The 19,320-nt window shown below is 44.5% G+C and overlaps 2 protein-coding genes across 4 annotated transcripts in view; one reads left to right on the forward strand and one right to left on the reverse strand.

The window, feature by feature from the left end:
* LOC116638339 (syntaxin-3) overlaps positions 1-4,601 on the forward strand; it is a 53,628-nt gene extending 49,027 nt beyond the window's left edge. The window contains exons 9-11 of one of the 3 annotated variants that reach the window (XM_032414232.1): positions 83-193; positions 1,671-1,784; positions 4,081-4,601. In XM_032414232.1, coding sequence (XP_032270123.1) covers positions 83-193; positions 1,671-1,754 — 195 coding nt within the window. In that variant the 3' untranslated portion in view covers positions 1,755-1,784; positions 4,081-4,601. Of the gene's footprint in view, positions 1-82; positions 194-1,670; positions 1,785-4,080 lie in introns of those variants that run through there. The other 2 variants (XM_032414231.1, XM_032414233.1) reach the window with 2 other exon arrangements.
* A 4,500-nt stretch (positions 4,602-9,101) lies between these two features.
* LOC116638344 (39S ribosomal protein L16, mitochondrial) lies at positions 9,102-13,760 on the reverse strand. Its single transcript, XM_032414237.1, has 4 exons — positions 13,601-13,760; positions 13,228-13,293; positions 11,119-11,267; positions 9,102-9,884 (listed from the first exon to the last, which is right to left on the reverse strand). The coding sequence occupies exons 1-4, from the start codon at positions 13,653-13,655 to the stop codon at positions 9,399-9,401; spliced, it is 756 nt and encodes a 251-aa protein (XP_032270128.1). The 5' UTR covers positions 13,656-13,760; the 3' UTR covers positions 9,102-9,398.
* Between the last annotated feature and the right edge of the window lie 5,560 nt (positions 13,761-19,320).

Genomic DNA, 19,320 nt, shown 5'->3' on the forward strand with positions numbered 1-19,320 from the left:
CTTTGCACCGGGGATTATAACCAAGAGCTCCAACTCTCCTGGCGTGGGTTTATGGGGTGTGACTCATGTCTGTTCTTTGCAGGGTGAGATGCTAGATAACATAGAGCTGAATGTCATGCACACAGTGGACCATGTGGAGAAGGCACGGGAAGAAACGAAAAGAGCCGTGAAGTACCAGGGTCAGGCCCGGAAGGTGAGGCTCTCCGGCTGCCTTCAGAGAAGAGAGTCCATTCTCCTTGCTGTCTCTCGCTCTTTCTCTCTTCCCTGTGCCTGTCTCTGTTTCTGCTGCCACCACCTCTTGCATCCGGGGAAAGGGAGCCATGATTGACCGTATCGAGAGCAACATGGACCAGTCAGTGGGCTTTGTGGAGCGGGCCGTGGCAGATACCAAAAAGGCTGTCAAGTTTCAGAGTGAAGCTCGGAGGGTGAGCGCCTTAGTCTCCACTGGTCTGGCTTGCTTCTCCTCTCTCTGGTCCTCCCCACCTGTGTACTTGATCCTTTGCCTTCCCTTTCTGTCCTGGCCTCATCCCAACACCTACATCAGCCTTTCCCAGAGAGTAGCTGCCCTTTCTCCCCTGGTGTGCCTTGCATGGATCTGGCTCACATGCTCTCTACCCAAGAACCCACACTTGAAGACAGTTCTTCAGGGTGGATGCATTGCCCAGTGTTGCCGTTAGACTTCTCCTGGCTGGAGCTCATGATCCTTTCAGATGTTACACTTGACTCCTCTGTTCTTCAGAAACCTGTTCACTCTCTTCCACTCCCTTAACCAAGCCCACCCCCCTTTTTTCTACTGTGAACCCAGTGCTGTGCTGATCTCCATACAACATTACCTCCTATCTTATGGAGCACCTGTTATTCCCTACTTATAGGTGAAACTGTTAAGGGTCAGACGTTAAGTAATTGGCTTCATGGCACCTAGTAAGTATAGGATTGGGATTCAAATTCAGATTCCAATCATGCTCTTTCCCCCACACCAGCATATTTACCCCTCTCCCGGTGTCCCTGTTGCTTGAGAACTTCTCAACTTCTCTGCCCATTGTGGTAGCCAGCTCTGGTGGCTTGTGCTTTTTAGACTGTTCTTTTCTGACTATTCTCCTGGGCTCTGATAATTTTGTTCTTCAGTTCTTTGATTTTCTTCCAACTTTACCTATTGCTTGTGCAGGGATTCAAGGAGCTGGGAAATTATTTCACCTGACGAATCCAGGCTGGCTCACAATAGGACTGCCGTCCTGCTTTCTGATCCCCAATCACTGGACTGGGTCTGATGGATGGGCGTATGCTTCAGGGGAAAGACAGACAGAAGTTTGAAATTAGGACTATTTGAAAACATACACTTCTTCTTGAAAAGGAAAAATTGGTCTCTTGATACCTTGGCTTATTGCTGCTCGGAGACCCCGTGATGGTTGCTTTTGTATCTGTCCACATGTGCAAGACTTAGTGTGAGTCGAGAGCCCACAGAAGCTCCATATTTCCATCTGCTGGCCTTGCTAGCCAGGAAGTCGCTTAAGATATATAAAATATCCTAATAGAATGTCTTTATGTAGATCTATAGTCTTATTTGGGTTGATAAGAGGCTTTCAATGTAGAGGTGAGAGGGGTTGGGTTTTGGATGAGTTGTTGTTTTTTGATTGTTTGTAATAATGGTTTGTTTCTCTTATCCTCTCCAGAAATTGATAATTATCATTGTGGTAGTAGTGGTGTTGCTGGGCATTTTAGCATTGATTATTGGACTTTCCGTTGGGCTGAAGTAATGGCGGCCTGAGTGGTTGCTGCACTGAAATGTAAGTAAATGGAAGGTTCTTGGGGATTCTGGATTGGCTCCCTCTTGAGAAATTGGCCTGGGATTTCACATGGCAGTGCTCCTCCCTTGTGATTGTCCTTGGACACACACACTGAGCTCTCTCAGACTTTCCATCACCTGTGCCTTCTTTCATCTCCTTAAAATACTCTTCTGGGCTTCTGGTGCGAGGGGAAGTTCTCTTCTGGGCCGGGCTCCCATTGGTTCCTCTCCTGGGGACTCTGTCCCAGCTCTTTGTCTTACACTGTGGGCTGCCACCTGTCCTGGCACACCTGAGCACCACATTTTCGCTCCTTTTGCTCGGGAAGCACGCTCCTAATTGGGTACAATCTATGTCCTGAGTCTGGGGTTCATCTTCCGAATTCTTGCTGACTTTCATGGATGTTGGGCTTTGTTTTCCATTCCCTTTTTAGTGTAAACAAAGCTTTGGATTGGGGTTTGGGGTGGTGGGGTTTTGTTTGTGGCTGACGGGTTGGATCTTGAATGATACAGCAGTTAACATTTTTGAGTGTTGAGTTGGGCCAGCCCGTGTATGGAACCCCTCATACACACGTCCTCGAGGCCCCACAACACCTTCTTGAGGTAGGTACTGTTGCTTATCATATTTTACAGACGAAGACACTCAGGCTTAAAGAGATGTTAAGTCACAGGGCCAAGTTTGAACACACAGCTGATGGTGGGCCTAGGAGAGTTCTTTCCTACATCTTAGCTTCTCTTTGTAAAACCAGTAGCCATTTATCACTGTCTATCAAGTCCAGAGAACCTTGGAGGAGAGTAAGTTTAAAATTTAGGCTATTAATTTCTTTAAATCTGTCAGGGCTTCATGTGCATGGTAGCAGCACGACGGGAATGATCTAATTATTGGCACTGTTAACACTTTTGTGACTTCTTAAATATTACTTTTCTGAATAAAATATAGGATGTCATATTAACAAAAACATATAAAACACAGAAAAGGTGAACAGAATTAATTTTTAATGTTACTGCTGATAACCTTGTGGCACGTTCACACACTCAGACATGGTTTCATAGACTTCAGACTACGTTATCGATGGTTTTAGACCCAGTTCAAAAATCCTAGGCATCATTCCACATCACTGAAATCTCTTTGTAAATCTAATTTTCAACACAAGACTGTGAATATACTCTCAATTATTTAATACTTCCCCAAAGTTAGAGTTTTGTGATTACTGTGTTACTGTAACAAACAGTATGACTAACCTCTATTTTTCTCATTGCTGTTTTCTCTTATGAATTCAAAGAAGTCTGGTTACTGAGGTAATAGATACCAATGTCTTTAATACTTGACACGTACTTCCATGCTGGTAACCAGACCTGATTCTTCTCTTCATTTTTGCTTCCGTGTGCCTCTTCTTCCTTCTTCCTCCTCCCATGTGACCAGAGGGTCTCGAAGTTAGATATTTATAGCACTAAACATCAACAACTTCTTGAGAATGTAAATGAATTCCTTTTTTAAATGAGGAGACTAATTAATGTATTGTTTTTAGTTGACTTACCTGATCTCCAAAATGCTGTGTCGTCGCTGAGTAGTGTTGGGCTGTTTACTGTAGTGTATTTCATAAAGTCGGGACTGGTTGCTGCTTTTAGGTCTGGACCACCCCACCCCCCCATGTGGCCTGAGGGCAAGAGGTCTCTGAACAGGAGGGAGGGAAGACAGCCTTCCTTTGACTCCCCAGTTGTGTTCCAGGTACTGTTCTAGGATAGTAACATTGTCTGCATTTTCAGATGGGAAACTCTCTGAAGCACAGTAAAGTTAAGAAACTTGCCCGAGCCTACCCAGCACTTAAGATGGAGCAGCCATGATGACCCCTGAACTTTTCTTTATTCTTTTCACTGTGTGAGAGAAGTGCGGAGTAGGAGAGTAACGGAGAAGATTCAAGTTCTGGAACTTGTATTTGAAAAGTGCTGATGGGGGCCCCGGAGAGAGAACGGGTAGCTTTTGTGGATCGACGGTGCCACCCCCTGGCAAGTCCTTCCACGGGAATGTGACAGCCTGTGTGAAGGATTATAAAAAGCCCAGGGATTTATTTTCAATATGGCTTTTTGTTTCTTTCACGACAGGATATTTATTTCTGGGTCCTGTCTTGGGTTTGTCTACAGGATTTCTCAGGTTTACTGTTGACTTCTCCGTTGCTCTCCTTTTTGCAGTGATGTCTGACCTTCCGTCTCCACCTTCTAGGTTTGTGACTGAGTGTTAATGTTGCTCTCCACCACCATCCTGTGTACTGATCAGCTCCTCCTTCCCCTGCCTCTCTTAGAACCCGATTTCACTCCAGCCTGGTGTGGCCACCCTTGTCTTCAGACGGGAACAGAGTTTGAATGGCCTTCCTGTGAGAGAGTGCGACCTGTTCCTTTGTTTCCTTGTAGCCGTCCTTGGACCTGACCCAGCAAACAATTTAGCCCCGGAGGAAGCTAATCTACCTGATGCAACCCTGAGTTCTCCTCAAAACCTTCTCCTGCCTCACCAACTCTGAAGTGCCTTCTCTCCCAGACAGTACGAACCAATCCAGCCTCTCTTTGTTCCCTCTGAATGTGTCAAATTATGCCTTGCACCTTGGAAAGCCCATTCCAAACCTTCCCAAGGTGCTGTATTTTCTACCTCATGGAGTATTCTCCTTCCAGAAATTGCAGTGTATTTTGTAGGGGGTTATCGTTAACAACACAAAGGGATTCTTCCAAGTGTGGCAACAATAAGGCTTGGCTTGAGCCTTCTACTTGGCAGGGTCTTGGTCCTCACAGTTTGTTTTCCCTATGTCTTGAAAATATGTGGAACTGGCAGATGTCATTTTGGTCTTAGAAGCTGACTTGTTTGAAGTTCAATTTTAAATTAAGCTCTTAGTATGTTCAGCTTGGGCCAACTTCAATCTTTATGTTGTATTCTCTCATGTTTACTCAAGGAGGCACCAGCATGATACGGTTGTCCTAGGTTGCCATTTGTAAAGGCTGAGGGTATGAGATATTTGTTTCCCTCTCTGACTCTTGGAAACTGGCTGTTCTCCATTGGAGTGATGCTTTGTGAAGCCATTGCCTTGAGGTGAAAAATAACCAGGCACTTAAAATTGGGCCAGGGACAAGGTGCTTGAGTCTCAGGCTCTGGAAATGCTCAGATTGGTGCGAGTATTCAGTCACTCATTTCATATATTCCAGATGTATTTTTATAATCATGTGTGTGAGACGTATGTATATATTTGCCTGTGTCACTCAGGAAGTAGGAAACTAGAAATGGAGAATATTATAACCTCGAAACAAACAAACAAACAGACAAACCAACCCCTTGAGCTGGGCTAAAAATTAGGTAAGAGACATTTGCTTATCTGCAAATGAATCAGTAGAAATGTGATCTTCTGGTGTCATCGAGAAACCTTGTTTTCTGGTGAGTACTGGGACAATCATAGATCTTTGGGGTGAGGACTAAGTTGACCCCCTTAAGTTTTTCTGCTTAGCAGACAGAAGGTGTGACAAGTTTTGGCACCTCTCCCCACTGCTGCATAGGTGAGGCTTGTCCTGAGAACATCCCAGAGCAATTTGAGATCATTCCCGTGGCCTTTAGGATGATCCCGTCTCCAGGGCTGAGTCAGCTGGGGGAGACCAGGGACTACTGAGTAGCTGGTATTGCTACCAGGTTAATGAGCTTGACAGGTTCTTTGTCTCCCCCAATTCTTGTCATGTAGGAAGCAACAGCCAGGAAATGATTTCAAGTGTAGTGACTATGCTGACCCCCTTAGATTCTCTGCCAGTCTCCCTGATGTATAGTTTAGCTTTAACTTTCTAGGATAGGGTGAGCACCTAATCCAGGGACTACCCCTTGGCTTCCTTTGCAAAGGCTATGTACTTCATCATTGCTCAGCACTCAGACAGAGCCAAGGGGATGCCCTCTTACCCATGGCTATGAAGTCAGGACAGTGGACAGGCTCCAACAACAAGGGAAGACAAGCTCTAATCACAGTACTTTGTTGAGCCCTGGGGCTTAGTTTGGAATACAAGTGAAGGGTTTTTCTGTCATTTGTATTTTTTAAATGTAAACTTGATTATTTTATTGATAATTTAAAAATAAATTACTTTATATTGATTGTGAAACAGTTCTGGCTCTATTCCCTGCAAAATAGTGGTTGGGTGCCACCATATGGTGGTTTTTGTTTAGGTTTTGGAAAAAGGGTTAAAATCCTTTTTAACCATGTGCCAGACCAGATGGATCAAAAGTTCTAAATTTTGAAAATGGTTTAACTCTCAAAGAATACATTGAACTACATTTGAATTTCAGGTTTAAGTTACTCCCACCAGGAATGTGGTTCACTTGTCGTGGGTATCTGGCTCTAGGAGAGGATAGGGATAACTCTCATGTGATGGGATCCAGAAGGCAGAACAACATACTAAACACCCTTAGAGATTGCTGTTGATCTAATTTTGAATATCTCGCCTGAAAGCAATGCTTCTATTCATGTCCTGGGTTCTAGAAGCCAGATCCATCTCCCTTTCCCTTCACATCTTCCTCCCATGTCTGGATCCACTTTTGTCTTCCTTCCCTTCCAACTCTGCACAGTGACACTGCTTCTCACATGCTTTTTCTTTCCTTGTCTGGATGAGCAGAAGAAGATCATGATCATGATCTGCTGTATTATCCTTGCGATCATCTTAGCTTCTACCATTGGGGGCATATTTGCCTGAAAAAGGTGAGCCAGCTGTGGGGAGGGTGGGAGGTACTTTCACTTACTTTTATGTCCTTAGGGCATTTGTTGTTTGTAGCTGGGTTCCCCAGATTTGGGTGGGATTAGGTGGTAGAATAGATAAAGGCTGGAGAGAACTAAGGAAAAAGTTTTCATAGAGAGAAAAATGTGTTAATAATGAGTTGGCAGTAGATGGGGAAGGCAGGTGGCAGTCCGTTCCATAACCAGGGCTGGTAGCAGAATGCTCTGTTTAGAATGCTTTGTAGAAGGATGTTGATTTCCTGCAGCAAAATTTGGGCAGTGGTGTCTGGGAATGGCTAAAGGAGAAAGAATTAGTTCTTGCATTGGAAGCACCCCAAACTCCTTAGGAGGAGAGAGCCAGCCAGTAAATCCAGAGTAAATTAATTTCCTCTCTTTGAGGGTTCAGGCTAGTTAGTGCAGACTCGCTGAGTAGACTCTTTGCCGCTGCAGGGGAAGGGCTTGGTGATCCTGGCTTCGGACATCCTGTTGTATAACCTGTGATTTTCTTCCCCCTCCGTTCTCTCCTGCAGTCCTCCCCAGCGGAGCCTCGGTCGGCATTTTTCATCCTTCTTTCACTTCTGTGGTGCCATCACTTCTCCACTGCAGATTCCTCAACAGCTACTCCTCTTTCCATTATGAAACCTATGACACAGGGTGTCCATCAACTACCTGTTGAAAGTTGTGCAAAGGTAGACTTAGGACAGTGCAGAATTGGGTGGGGGCAGGGCTGAAGGAACAGTTTGCACAGCAACATGAGGCTGGTTAGGAAGATGGTGTCCAGGAGGGGCTGTGGGCTGGAGAATACGTGCCTGTCCAGGAAATAAAACAGAGCCAGGCAGGTATTGGAGCACACCCAGCTCATCAGCACTTCATTTTCTCTTTGATCAACACCAGGCCTTTGTTACGTCTGCTCTTCAGGTTCTTCTAGGTCTCATCTTTGACCAGCTCTCCATCTACTTCCTTCTTCAGGGTCTAATAGTCTAAAGTGAAGATGGTCTAACCATAGGCGCCATGCAGGTCTTGCTCACAGCAGCGTCCCCAGTGCTTAGCACAGTGCCTGCCACTTACGGATGTTCAAGTATCAGTTGACTTAATTACCTGTAATTAAGCTCTGATTTCTGCTAACGGTTGAGTCCATGGGTTTTACTCTGAAACCTATTAAGGCATCAGTGGTAAATGGGTTTGTTAGTATCAGAGGCTGTGTGCAAATACCTGGGAAGGGGCTGATGCACTTATGCAAAAATAGGGCAGGCCTCCCTTTACTGTGACATACAAAGTCCTTTTTTATGGGTGGTGATGGGAGTTGACAGTCTCTCACTCTGCAAAGATTGGCTGGCCCCAGGATTGTGGTTCAGTAACCCGGTGTGGATCCCAAACAAAAGAAACAGGTTTATACCACAACTGAACTCCCAACAGTCATCAGCACCATACTCGTGAACCGTAGCAGAGATGAGAGGTCAGGTCAGAGAGGTGACAGGTGGCTACCACTCCCACGGTTTCTTATATGGTTTGTGGTGCTAACTGAAACTGATTTTGTTGGCCAACAATGTGTGTATAAAACTGTCCCAAACAATGGCCCCAATTCAAGGTTCAGATGTGTTCTAATGCAATCTAGTAATTATATTACAAGAGCTTCACTAAAAATACATTAAGAACCACCATGTACAACTCTTGAGGACCATGTAACTGTTTAGATATATTTGTACTTTTGAAAGTAGATTACTTTCTTTGTGGGACATCTTTTTAAGAAAGTGGGATTAAACTGGTAAGAACAGATACTACACTTGACCTTAGCCAAAAGCGGGATTAAAAAAAAAAAGCTGACATTTCAAGTCAGTGTGCTGTTTTCTACCTACTTTCAAAAGCAAATGGTTTACTATTTCTATCCATTTGTATTTCTTTCAGTTTTATAGGGGATAGAAAACTGCTGGCTAGCTCTGGAAGAGATGAATCTTGTTAAAGACAGACAGGAAGGTGGAACCATGGGGATCTGGAACACATGGGGCCTTTATTCATCCAACAGTAACTAGTTGAGTGCTGTGTGGCACACTGACCTGCAGGGAAGCAAAGGTAGAGCCAAACACTCACCCTCCTCAGAGAATTTCAGACCTAGGAAAGGCCAGACAACAATCTTTATCAAAGTTCCTTGTGTTAAAAGGCAATGCTATGTTCCTTACTGTATTGTCCAACGTCCCCCTTTGCCTTCCAAGATTGAGAGATGGGTAGCTGGACATAAATAAATATCTGTTCAATCAATTAACGTATGTACTGCTGTTTTTTTGCTTTCCAAAAACGTCTGTAACTAGTAAAGATTATCAACTAGCTCCTGTACTATAAAAGGTAGTACAGAATTCTCCCACTGTCCCAAAGTAGAGCGTTCCTAAGCTGAAATGATGTACAGTGAAGAACTACCATTTTGTAAAAGCGAAAATCTTCAGATTTCTTTCAGTTTGAGAAAAACAGGTACTAATGTAGCTCTTTGATAAAAGTGAAGCAATGTGCAGGGAAACCCGTGCAGATATTAAATCCAACTTATACCAGAGGTGGGAGATGGAAGCATTTGTTTCAGCCCTGAAGACATTCATCTTACAGCTGGGGAGAACTGGACCCCCTAACAGTCAGTGAAGCCAGCTTCATAATCATTTAAGGATTAGGAATGACCAATGAAAAGTTATATCCTGAGGTGATACTCATACTTTATTTGATATAAATATAATGCACTTAAAAAAAAATCAACAGATATTCTACAATTTCTCAGAAATAATTTACTCATATACTGTTCCTCGGTTAGATCTCAGAGCCACCCGAAGACTGTAAGGGTAGGCTGAGGGGAATAAAAATGTAGATTCTTTCTCTTGGTAGGCTTTGTACATTTATGTCTCCCATTCTCACTACACACGTTCAGGCATATAGAACTTGCCCCAGTACCGCCCCTTCTGGGTCAAGTCATACGGGCTCAGGAATTTCCGTATCCCAAGCATGTTGGCAGTGGCTATGCGCTCAAAGGTCCAGGGGTTTTGGTTGTTCTGTTCCCGTTCCTCCTGATCTTTCCGCATCTTCTCAAGAGTCTCACGGCTCACGGCCTTTGCTGGGAAGGGCAACTTGTGGGCAACCTGGTCCAGGAAACCTTGTACCTCTTTGAATTCACAACGCCCACCCACCTCTACTATGAGACGGCCAGCCTTCACAGGAGTCACGTAGTGATCAATGGCACCTTTGCCTCCCCCCATGCGCTGTCCCATACCCTTGCGGGTGATGGGCTTGAAAGGGGCTGGTACTCTCCATAAAGCAAACATGTTCTTGGGGTCCATAGAGCGGTTGATTGTCAGGCGCATCATTTCAAAATGGCCCCAATGGAGGTAACCACCACCCAGTGCCTAAAAGTGGATGAAAGAATTAGAAATACGTGGGGACTTGGTTATCTTTTATGCACTCTTTTATAGTAACTGTAGCTTCAATGATATACATAAAAAGTTCTACTGTGTACCATGGAGGAAAAGCCTAGGGTACAGTAATAAATGAAAATAAGGTGGACCCATTTCAATGGATAACCAGGGAAGGCCTTTTTGAGGAGGTGATATTTATTTAAAAGATTTATTTGTCAGAGAGACAGTGAGCGAGAGAGAGAGCACAAGCAGGGGAAGCAACAGGCAGAGGGATAAGCAAGCTCCCCACTGAGCAGGGAGCCCTATGCAGGGCTCGATCCCAGGACCCTGGGATCATGACCTGAGCTGAAGGCAGACGCTTAACCCACTGAGCCAGCCACCCAGGCATCCTGAGAAGGTGATATATATTTATTTATTTATTTTTAATTTTTTTTTTTATTATGTTAATCCTACATCATTAGTTTTTGATGTAGTGTTCCATGATTCATTGTTTGCGTGTAGCACCCAGTGTTCCATGCAGAACGTGCCCTCTTTAATACCCATCACCAGGCTAACCCATCCCCCCACCCCCTCCCCTGTAGAACCCTCAGTTTGTTTTTCAGAGTCCATAGTCTCTCATGGTTCGTCTATGAGGAGGTGATATTTAAAGCTGAGATGAGAATGGCATGAACTAGTCAAGGGAAAACACAACAGTTAAAGGCAGAGGAGTGGCTTGGTGAGTGTGAGCCAAAGCCAGAGTGGCTGGCGTAGAGTGAGGGACAGGGTGTGGGCATGAGGTTGTGAGAGGCTGCCAGGGGCGGATCAGCACCCTGTGGGAAGGACTGTAAAATACCGCTCTGGCTGCCTGATGGGAAATCCATCCTAGTCCACACCCACTTGTGCAGCTACTGACGTCAAGCCTCCGGGGAAGCTACTCTAGGACAGAAACCGCTGTCTCACATCCTAAGTCATGGATAGTTTTATTTTCACCAGAGGCCTGAGAAGATTTCATAGTCTGATTATAGGGGCCAATTAGGTAGCCTTCCTTCTCCTGTTTTTACATTATTTTCACTTGACATGAAAAAGAAAGACACACAACTCAAACGTCTACTGGGTAGTGCACATCAGTTTCAACAGCAAATGGTGGCAGTTCAATAAAACCCGTGGAGGACAAGAATGAACTCCAAGGGCATGAGATTTTGCTAGTCCTGGCTTCCATCCTGTAGCTGCTTGACAACTCACTTACCAAGATTGCAAAACTGCCTTCTGTGAACTCAGTAGCTTCAGTAGAAGGTCCCCGGATGTCACTCAAGTTCTTAGGTTCCCTTCTCACTTTTGGCACGAGTGGTACCCTTTCAACAAATCTAAGCTTGGGCTTTTCAGGAATGGAAACATCTAAAAGGAGCACAGACAACCAAGAAGAAATAAAACCACACATCTCAAAGGATCCATTTTCTTCCTAGAAAGATTTATATCAATCAAGTGGAAATCTTAAAGTTACCACTGAAAAGTACTTTGAAAAGTACATTAGGTTTTTCCTGCGGATGCTTTTTTATTGACACCAGAATCTCTGGGTTATGATGAGTATTAATGGAGAGGTTTCTGAACCTTTGAAGATAATATAACCTTCAAAGGAAATGCTCTCTGCCTAACACTAGAAAAGAGACCATCTGGGAAGGTACAGAGATTAAGACTGTCACAGATAACACTGGCTTTTTTTTCCCCCCAATGTTTACTAAGTGCTAGACATTGAGCTGAATGCTTGATGTGCAGTATCTCAATCTTTAAAACAACTTTATAACCCTGATAATTTTTTAAGGCTTCCCTTTTTAAAAATGTTGACCTTCTTAAAGTTTAACACACATAATCAAAGGGCCAAATAAAAAATGTACAGGTCAGGGAATTATCACAAAGTGAATGCATAAACACACCCACATTAACGGTCACCCTGCTCAAGAAACAGAACATTAGGCAAGTACCATTTTAAATCTCCATTTTATAAAAGAGGAACCTGAGGCCTAGAGACATTTTATAATCTGGTCTAAGCCATCCAGCGAAAACAGCAAAGCCAGACAGTATGACTTTTTTTTTTTTCCCAAATACTACACAGCCTCTCTGGATGTTAATAGAGCTGGTGGAAAGAACACTACATTGTACATGAAAATATCTAAGTTCTGCTCTGCCACATTCTTGTTAGGAAACCTACAACCTAGGAATCCTTTGATCTATGGTGTATTTCTACAGGGGCTTTTCATGCTGGCACCTGTACATTTCCCACAATGTCCAACAGCTTATATGTTGAGGGCGGGTGGATTGAAATGCACGCCAGACACGGTACCTCTTTTTCATGTCGGACATTCCGACAAATTGGGGAAAAAATTAACTAAGTCATTTAAACATGTCTATGGTAAAAAAGGCATGGCTTTATCATGGAGTCAAATATAAAACAGGAGTCTTCAAGGAAATACCAAATTATCAACTGGCTAACAAGCTTATAGAAACTGCCACCTGCTCTCCTCCACTTTTTTTTTTAAGATTTTATTTATTTGAGAGAGAGAGCACGCACAAGCAGGGGGAGTGGCAGGCAGAGGGAGAGGTGGGCTCCCCGCGGAGCAGGGAGCCGGATGTGGGACTCGATCCCAGGACCCCGGGATCATGACCTGAGCCTAAGGCAGCCCCTTAACCGACTGAGCCACCCAGGCATCCCTCTCCTCCAGTTTCTATAAGCAGTTACAGAGAAATTTAGTGATGCTGTCTCTCACCTCCAAATCCGTATGTACTTCCAGAGCATTCAGTAGTTTCAGGTCAGGGAATTATCACATGCAGAACGTGCCCTCTTTAATACTACAATTATTTGTAGAAGATAAAACCCTCAGAGGTCAAGAACACTTTCGTATTTTGCTTGTTTTTGTTTCTTTTTTAAGATTTCCAATATATTAAAGACATGGTAAATTATATTTACAAAACTGTGGTCTATCTTAACGTTTACATTTAACAAGTGAATGCTTTTCACATATAGTTATATGACTGCATACATGTAACATCCTTTAGGGAGAACATCAGAAGTTCAAATTTGATGGCAATGAGCCCTGGCTCGGGGTGGACCAGCGCCATACAGTGGGAGGCCACAGGGGAGATACCGCATTACACAGTTGCTCCGTAACAGCAGGGACCTTTGCGGGGCTCTCGTCCTCTGCTATATCCCGACCGTTCACAACACTTCTTGGCATACAGCATGCCCCCGATACATATTTACTGAGCGAGTGAACGGAGAAGAGGAAGCAGAAGAACTCGCCTACCCTCTTCCAGGTCCCATCAGAGAAAAGACAAACACGAAAGTGACAAGAGTTCTCACCCTCAAAAGTCGGCACCGGGAGCAGCGTCTTTAGGCCAGCACTGGCGGGCGGGACGGCCCAAGAATCTACAAAAGCAAATCGAATTAAAATCCGAAAGCGGTAAGACCTGGGCCTCGTACGACCCAGACCAAAGTCAGTCCTGACGGAGTGCCTTGATGGTGGGCCGCGGGTTCCGCTAAATGGGCTCACGGGCCCAGCACCAAGCCCCACCCCAAGGAAGCCAGCAGGGGTCTCCGGGCGTCGACCCCCCGCACGAGTAACCGCGGCGAGGGAGCGCGGCCCCCACTCAGCTCTGCGGCAATGGTCGGCGGAGCCGCGTAGGCGCCGCACTCGGGGTGGGGACGTCTTCTGAGGGACCGAGGGCCTCCTGACCTGACAGCCGCGCTCTCAGGAGCGGCGCTCCGGCTCGAGCCAGCAGCCGCCACATGGCCACGCGAGTCCGGCAGCCACGGGGTTCCCAAGGCGAACGCGGCGACTCCCTGGACCTGGCTGGGCCGGAAGTTGCGTTCGCAAGCGTCCGTTCCCCAGAGAGTCCCGGCGGAAGCGGAAGAAACCGGGCCGCGTCGGCTGCGCTCCCGCGCCGGCGCGTGCTAGCCACGCCCAGCGCCGCTTCAGGCTTCTGGGCGTCTCCATACACTCCGGGGTCGCTCGCTCCCTGGATGCGGGCAGACGGGTGGGGATTTCTGCGCTCTTCTACGCCGAGCGCCGTGTTGAGAAAGCCTGGCTTCCCTGAGCGGGTCGTGTGTCACAGATCACTGCTTTCCGCCGCTTCTCTAGGGGGCAGCTCAGAGACATTAGGAAAAGCCCACTGATTGACCATTGTTTGAGCTTTAGTGGGCTTGCAGTATGTTAGGCGTTCAGTACCTCGTCACTGCCTGTGGTCCTTTAAGGAGTTCAGGGGATAAGGAAGTCGTGACACCCATTTGCAGATAACATACCGAGGGTCAAAGGATTTAACTTACCCAGGGTCACACAGCAGGAAAACGGTAAGATCAGAATTTGAGTCTGTGTCACTCCAGGGACCCCAGGGACTGGACTGTATCAAAACTTGATTATCAAGTTAAAACAATGCACGACTCTTCGGGGAAGATGTTGGGAAAGTTATTTTTGTCGGTCTGAAACGTTTTAATATTTGGAATGAGAGAGGATCTTTCCCCAAGCTTCTAGGACACAAATGGGATTAACAAATTGAGACCGATGTCTGTTGTATTTAAATCACGCTAAATCTGTGCGTGGTCTTTCCCCAGAGATTAATTTCATAAATGGCAACAAATAAAACCTGTAATGCTTGCAAAGCTACTGGGAGAACTTTCTCTGTCCACTATGTTAGGCACTTCTTGATTATCTGCACACTGAAGCTGTCTCAAAAGAGTTAATGGATTTTATTACAGCCGACCATTTCTGTCCTTTTAGAACAGTTCTCTGAAAGGGTTTAACTGTCCCGCCTCCCAAGCCAGTGTCAGATTCTAGACAGCTCTTCCCTGCTCCCTTCCACCCAAAGTCGGAGATCTGAATGTGCTCAGGCATTTAGAAATCTCAAGCTGAATATTGTGTAATTTTGTTTTGGATGGAAAGTAAAGTGTCAGAACAATCTCTTTGATTGGTCTCTAAGTCTTTTGGTGCCCCCCTCCCCAACTTCCACCTCGTTTATTTTAAAAGAAAAAAGTGAATTCAGAGTTTTACATTTAAATAGTAACTATGACAAATGATGTCTGTTTTTCTTTGCAAGAGTTGTGCCAGCTACAATGGAGGATATAAAGAGGAAAAACCGTGATCCTATTCTTTAGGAATTCATGTTTAGGTAGGGACAATATGATGAGCATACAGTTGCTAACGTTGAGATATCAGAAGAGAAGTATGAATAAAGCGTTGTGAAAATGGTAGGGACGGGAGGTCTTACTTGGTCCCTAAAAATGGTTTTCCCTCCTTCCAGTTCTCACAGCTCTTTATTTACACTTCTCTTCTGACAGTTCTATTGTATTTATTTGTAGGAAACTGATGTTCTGGGATGAAATGATTTGCCACACAGCTAATATGATACAAAGTAGGGATAAAAACCTTGCTGTTCTTACTTTTACGGGAACGGGTTTGCTAAAATCTCCCAAAAGTTGGTCTTCAGACCACCTGCCTCAGATGTTACTGAGACCTTCATATAAATATAAGTATCTCGTCCCTACATATTAAGTCAGAAACTCTGAAGGTGGGGTTCAGGGATTCCTATTGTGAACTAAGCCCCATGGGTGATTCTGATGCCTAAGCAAGTTGAGAATCAGTCCTCTGAGCACTTTGAAAATTTAAAAAGCAGAGTAGAGCTGCAAAGCATTGTTTTTGGGTCATGCAGGTCTATATCCACTGCGATTTGTATTTTTTCCCATCTGTATGAAAGTTACCTGGCATCTCAGTTTTTAATCTTTCTTATTTTAAAATCACAAGATAACAGAAACCTGTAGCCTAGCCTAGTTCCAGGTCTGGTTGTTGACGTAAATGGCACCCACACACTTGTTGTCTGTGTCTGTGTACGCGTGTGTGTGCCCACTCTCTCATTTTAATAAAAAGACTGGGTTTTTGCTTATCAGATTCTGATCATAATATCATAGTGTAATAAGTCACCATGGAACTTCCTCACCCCAGGAAGCCCACAGAACCTTCTCAAAGGGCTAGTTAGTATTAGCTTCTTCATCAGTTTAGCTTCCATATGGTGTAGATCATTTCTAAAAGCAATGATACTGACGTGGTGTTTTGGAGTCCGGGAGCAAACAGTCAGGAAAGATTTCTTGAGATGTTTTCAGTGCAGAAAAGGTGGTTTTTGTTAAAGCACGGGGACAGGACCCGTGGGTAGAAAGAACTGCACTGGGGTTGTGAGCAGTGACTGACTATGTACCTGCAAGTTGGGAGGGGGTTAGGGATAGTGTCTCTAAGGTTTCCAGGAGCTTGAGGGGTCATTTACTACTGTCTAGCAAAAACTTAGTCAGGAGACCCTTCAAATGTAGATCAGTGGGCTAATGATGATTGCTGACATATCTTGAGGGTGTAGGGATAAAGGAAGTTTCCAAAGGGATTGATCTTCACCAACAATGTATCAGAGTGCCTATTTATCCACATCCTTGCTGAGTTTCCTTGCACACCTTTGTTTAGAGCTCTGCCAATATGAAAGGAGAGAAATGATATCCAATATTATGTTTATAACAGGCTGTTAAAACAGGATTGTGTCTGACTCAGCTTTGCCTGAAGCCCCAGTGTATGTGGTAATCCTCACATTCCAGAGTGAGGTGCTGGGCCTTCTGGACAGGATTGATTGATTGATTGATTGATTGATTTTAGATTTTATTTATTTATTTGAGAGAGAGAGAGAGGGAGAGTGCGAGCGATCAGGGGGAGGTGCAGAGGGGGGAAAAATCTCAAGCAAACTCCATGAGCTGAATGTGGACTTGATCTCAGGACCCTGAGATCATGACCTGAGCCACAACCAAGAGTTGGAACCTTACCGACTGAGCCACCCAGGTGCCCCCTGGGCAGGACTTATAAAGGAGGTGGTAGGAAATGGCTTTGTTAATTCTTAGCTCTCCATTTTCTTCCGGCCTGTAAAAAGCACTGGGAAGATCAAGAAAAGAAGTAGAGACTGGAGATTGCATTAAAGATTTCTTTGGACAGATTTGTTGGTATATTGTGAATTCCACTCTCCCTCTCTAATGGCAAGGTATTGGGGTGCTCCATCAAGCTTAATAAGAAACATTTCAAGACCACTCAGCTTGATATGGGACCTCTGTTTGAGGGGGATTGATGTTTGACAAAAGTCTATGTCTGGAGGTTTGTTGCAAAGTAGAGGGCTGCCATTGGGAAGTAGTTACATTTCCATTGGTGGTGGGTCAAAGGTGTGCATACCTTGTTCACCAGATGTGGACCCCCATGCAGTGTGCCGGTTTAGAGTTTTCTTACATCCCGTCTTAGGACCCCACTGAGGATCAAGGACAAAGAAGCTGGAAGAGATGTGATAATGGATGTCCAGGGCCTGAGGGAAGACTTGTATGCAACCAGCCAGTCATGCAGCAGAGATGAATTTGCATGTATCAAGATATCCTCGGCAGTTAGGGTAGGTTGTGTGTGTGTGTGTGTGTGTGTGTGTGTGTGTGTGTGTTTCTCTGGAGAATCCATAAAGCACCCATGAGAGAAAGAGTATACTCTATACTGGGAACTGAGTCAACTACTGTTGGGTGTTGTATCATTTTGCTAGGGCTGATGTAACCAAGTACCCCAAACTGGGGGCTTAAACAACAGAAGGTTATTGCCTCACATTTCTGGAGGCCTGAAGTCTGAAATCAAGGTGTCAGCAGGGTTGGTTCCTTCTGAGGGCTGTGAGGAAGGGGCTGTCCCAGGTCTCTGTCCTGGGCTCATGGATGGCCATCTTCTCCCTATCTCTCTTCCCATAGTCTTCCCCTTTATGTGTGTCTTTGTGTCCAAATTTCCCCTTTTGATAAGACACTAGTCTTACTGGATTAGGGCCCACCCTATTGACCTCATTTAACTTGATTACCTCTGTAAAGACCCTTTCTCCTAATAATGTCACATTCTGGGGTACAGTGGATGGGGGGTGGAAGTGGGGAGTAGGGGGGTGAAGGGGGTAATTGGGGCTCCAACACATATTGGTTGGTGGGGGGAGGTGGACATACTTCAGCCCTTATCAGGTGCTATGCCTGTCAGTCATCCCAGAGAGGTCAGCAACAGAGGTGAGAGATGAGGGGTAGGGAAGGATCCTACATGACTGGTAAAAGTGCAAAGTGAGGAAATAGAGAACTTCCTCCCCCGGCTGCCATTTTGTTTCCACTACAATCACCCTATCCAGAACAGGACTGAACTAGCAGAGGGATGCAGCTTCACCTTTAGATGGAATTCAGAATTGTGACTATTACACAGTATTGGACATTTTAGTTACTGAAATCAGAATGTTTTCTTTTTTCCTTCTTAAATCAGAGAAATGAGCAGAAACCCCTCCAGCCTTACAGAGTTGGTTTGGAGTTTGGGTAAGCAGGAACAGGGTAAGCTAAAGTTGATTTTTTTTTTAAATCTTGTTTTTTTTTTTTTTAAGATTTTATTTATTCATTTGAGACAGAGATACAGAGAGAGAGAGAGAGAGCATGAGCAGGGAGAGAGGCAGAGGGAGAAGGAGAAGCAGACTCCCCGCTGAGCCAGGAGCCCGATGCGGGGCTTGATCCCAGGGCCCTGGGATCATAACCTGAGCTGAAGGCAGATGCTTAACCATCTGAGCCACCCAGGCGCCCCTAAGGTTAATTTTTTTTTAAAGATTTTATTTTTATATACTCTCTACCCCCAATGTGGGACTCGAACTCAGAACTGTAAGATCAAGAGCTGCAGGCTCCACAGACTGAGCCCTCCAGGCACCCCTAAGGTTGATTTCCAATAGTATTCTCTGAGTCCTACTTCATATAATTTACACACTGGTTATACATTAGTTTGCAATTTTTCAATGACTAGTGATGTTGAACTTTTTCTCCTACCTTTGTTCTCATATTTTTGTCTATTTGTTTTTTCATATGTGTGATTTGCTTATGTACTTTCTCTATGTTTCAATTGTACTGTTTCTTTTTTTATAAATTCTAAATGCTTACTGTATATTAATTATATTAACCCTTGTTTGTATATGATTCAATTTTTGTTTACAGTGTTCATTATGTCCTTTAATTTTTTTTGAGGTAGGACCATTCATAATTTTCATGCAGTAAAATCTTCCAGTTATTTTTTTTAACAGTTTTTGACTTTGATAATATACTTTATAAGGCCAGAAGTAGGGATGTAGTATAATACTTTTGTCAAGTTGAAAATTCTCATTTAATATGTGATTTTATGGGGCGCCTGGGTGGCTCAGTCAGTTAAGCGTTGGACTCTTGATTTCAGCTCAGGTCATGATTTCAGGGTCATGAAATGGATCCCTGCATCAGGCTCCATGTTGAACGTGGAACCTGTTTAAGATTCTCTCTCTAATGCATGCTCTCTAAATAAATAAATAAATAAATACAATCTTAAAAAAATATGTGATTTTATCATACGCTAAATTCCCACGTAATATTTTTTAGCAT

Source organism: Phoca vitulina, unplaced genomic scaffold, assembly GCF_004348235.1.
Source record: "Phoca vitulina isolate PV1807 unplaced genomic scaffold, GSC_HSeal_1.0 scaffold16, whole genome shotgun sequence".
Lineage (NCBI taxonomy): Eukaryota > Metazoa > Chordata > Mammalia > Carnivora > Phocidae > Phoca > Phoca vitulina.

Bases quoted from the DNA above. Each gene is read 5' to 3' on its own strand.
- LOC116638344 (XM_032414237.1), bottom strand. From the start codon at position 13,655: ATGTGGCGGCTGCTGGCTCGAGCCGGAGCGCCGCTCCTGAGAGCGCGG. The intron at 13,294-13,600 runs GTCAGGAGGCCC...TTGCTTTTGTAG, and splicing joins CCTGAGAGCGCGGCTGTCAG to ATTCTTGGGCCGTCCCGCCC. The intron at 11,268-13,227 runs GTGAGAACTCTT...TGCTCCTTTTAG, and splicing joins CCCGGTGCCGACTTTTGAGG to ATGTTTCCATTCCTGAAAAG.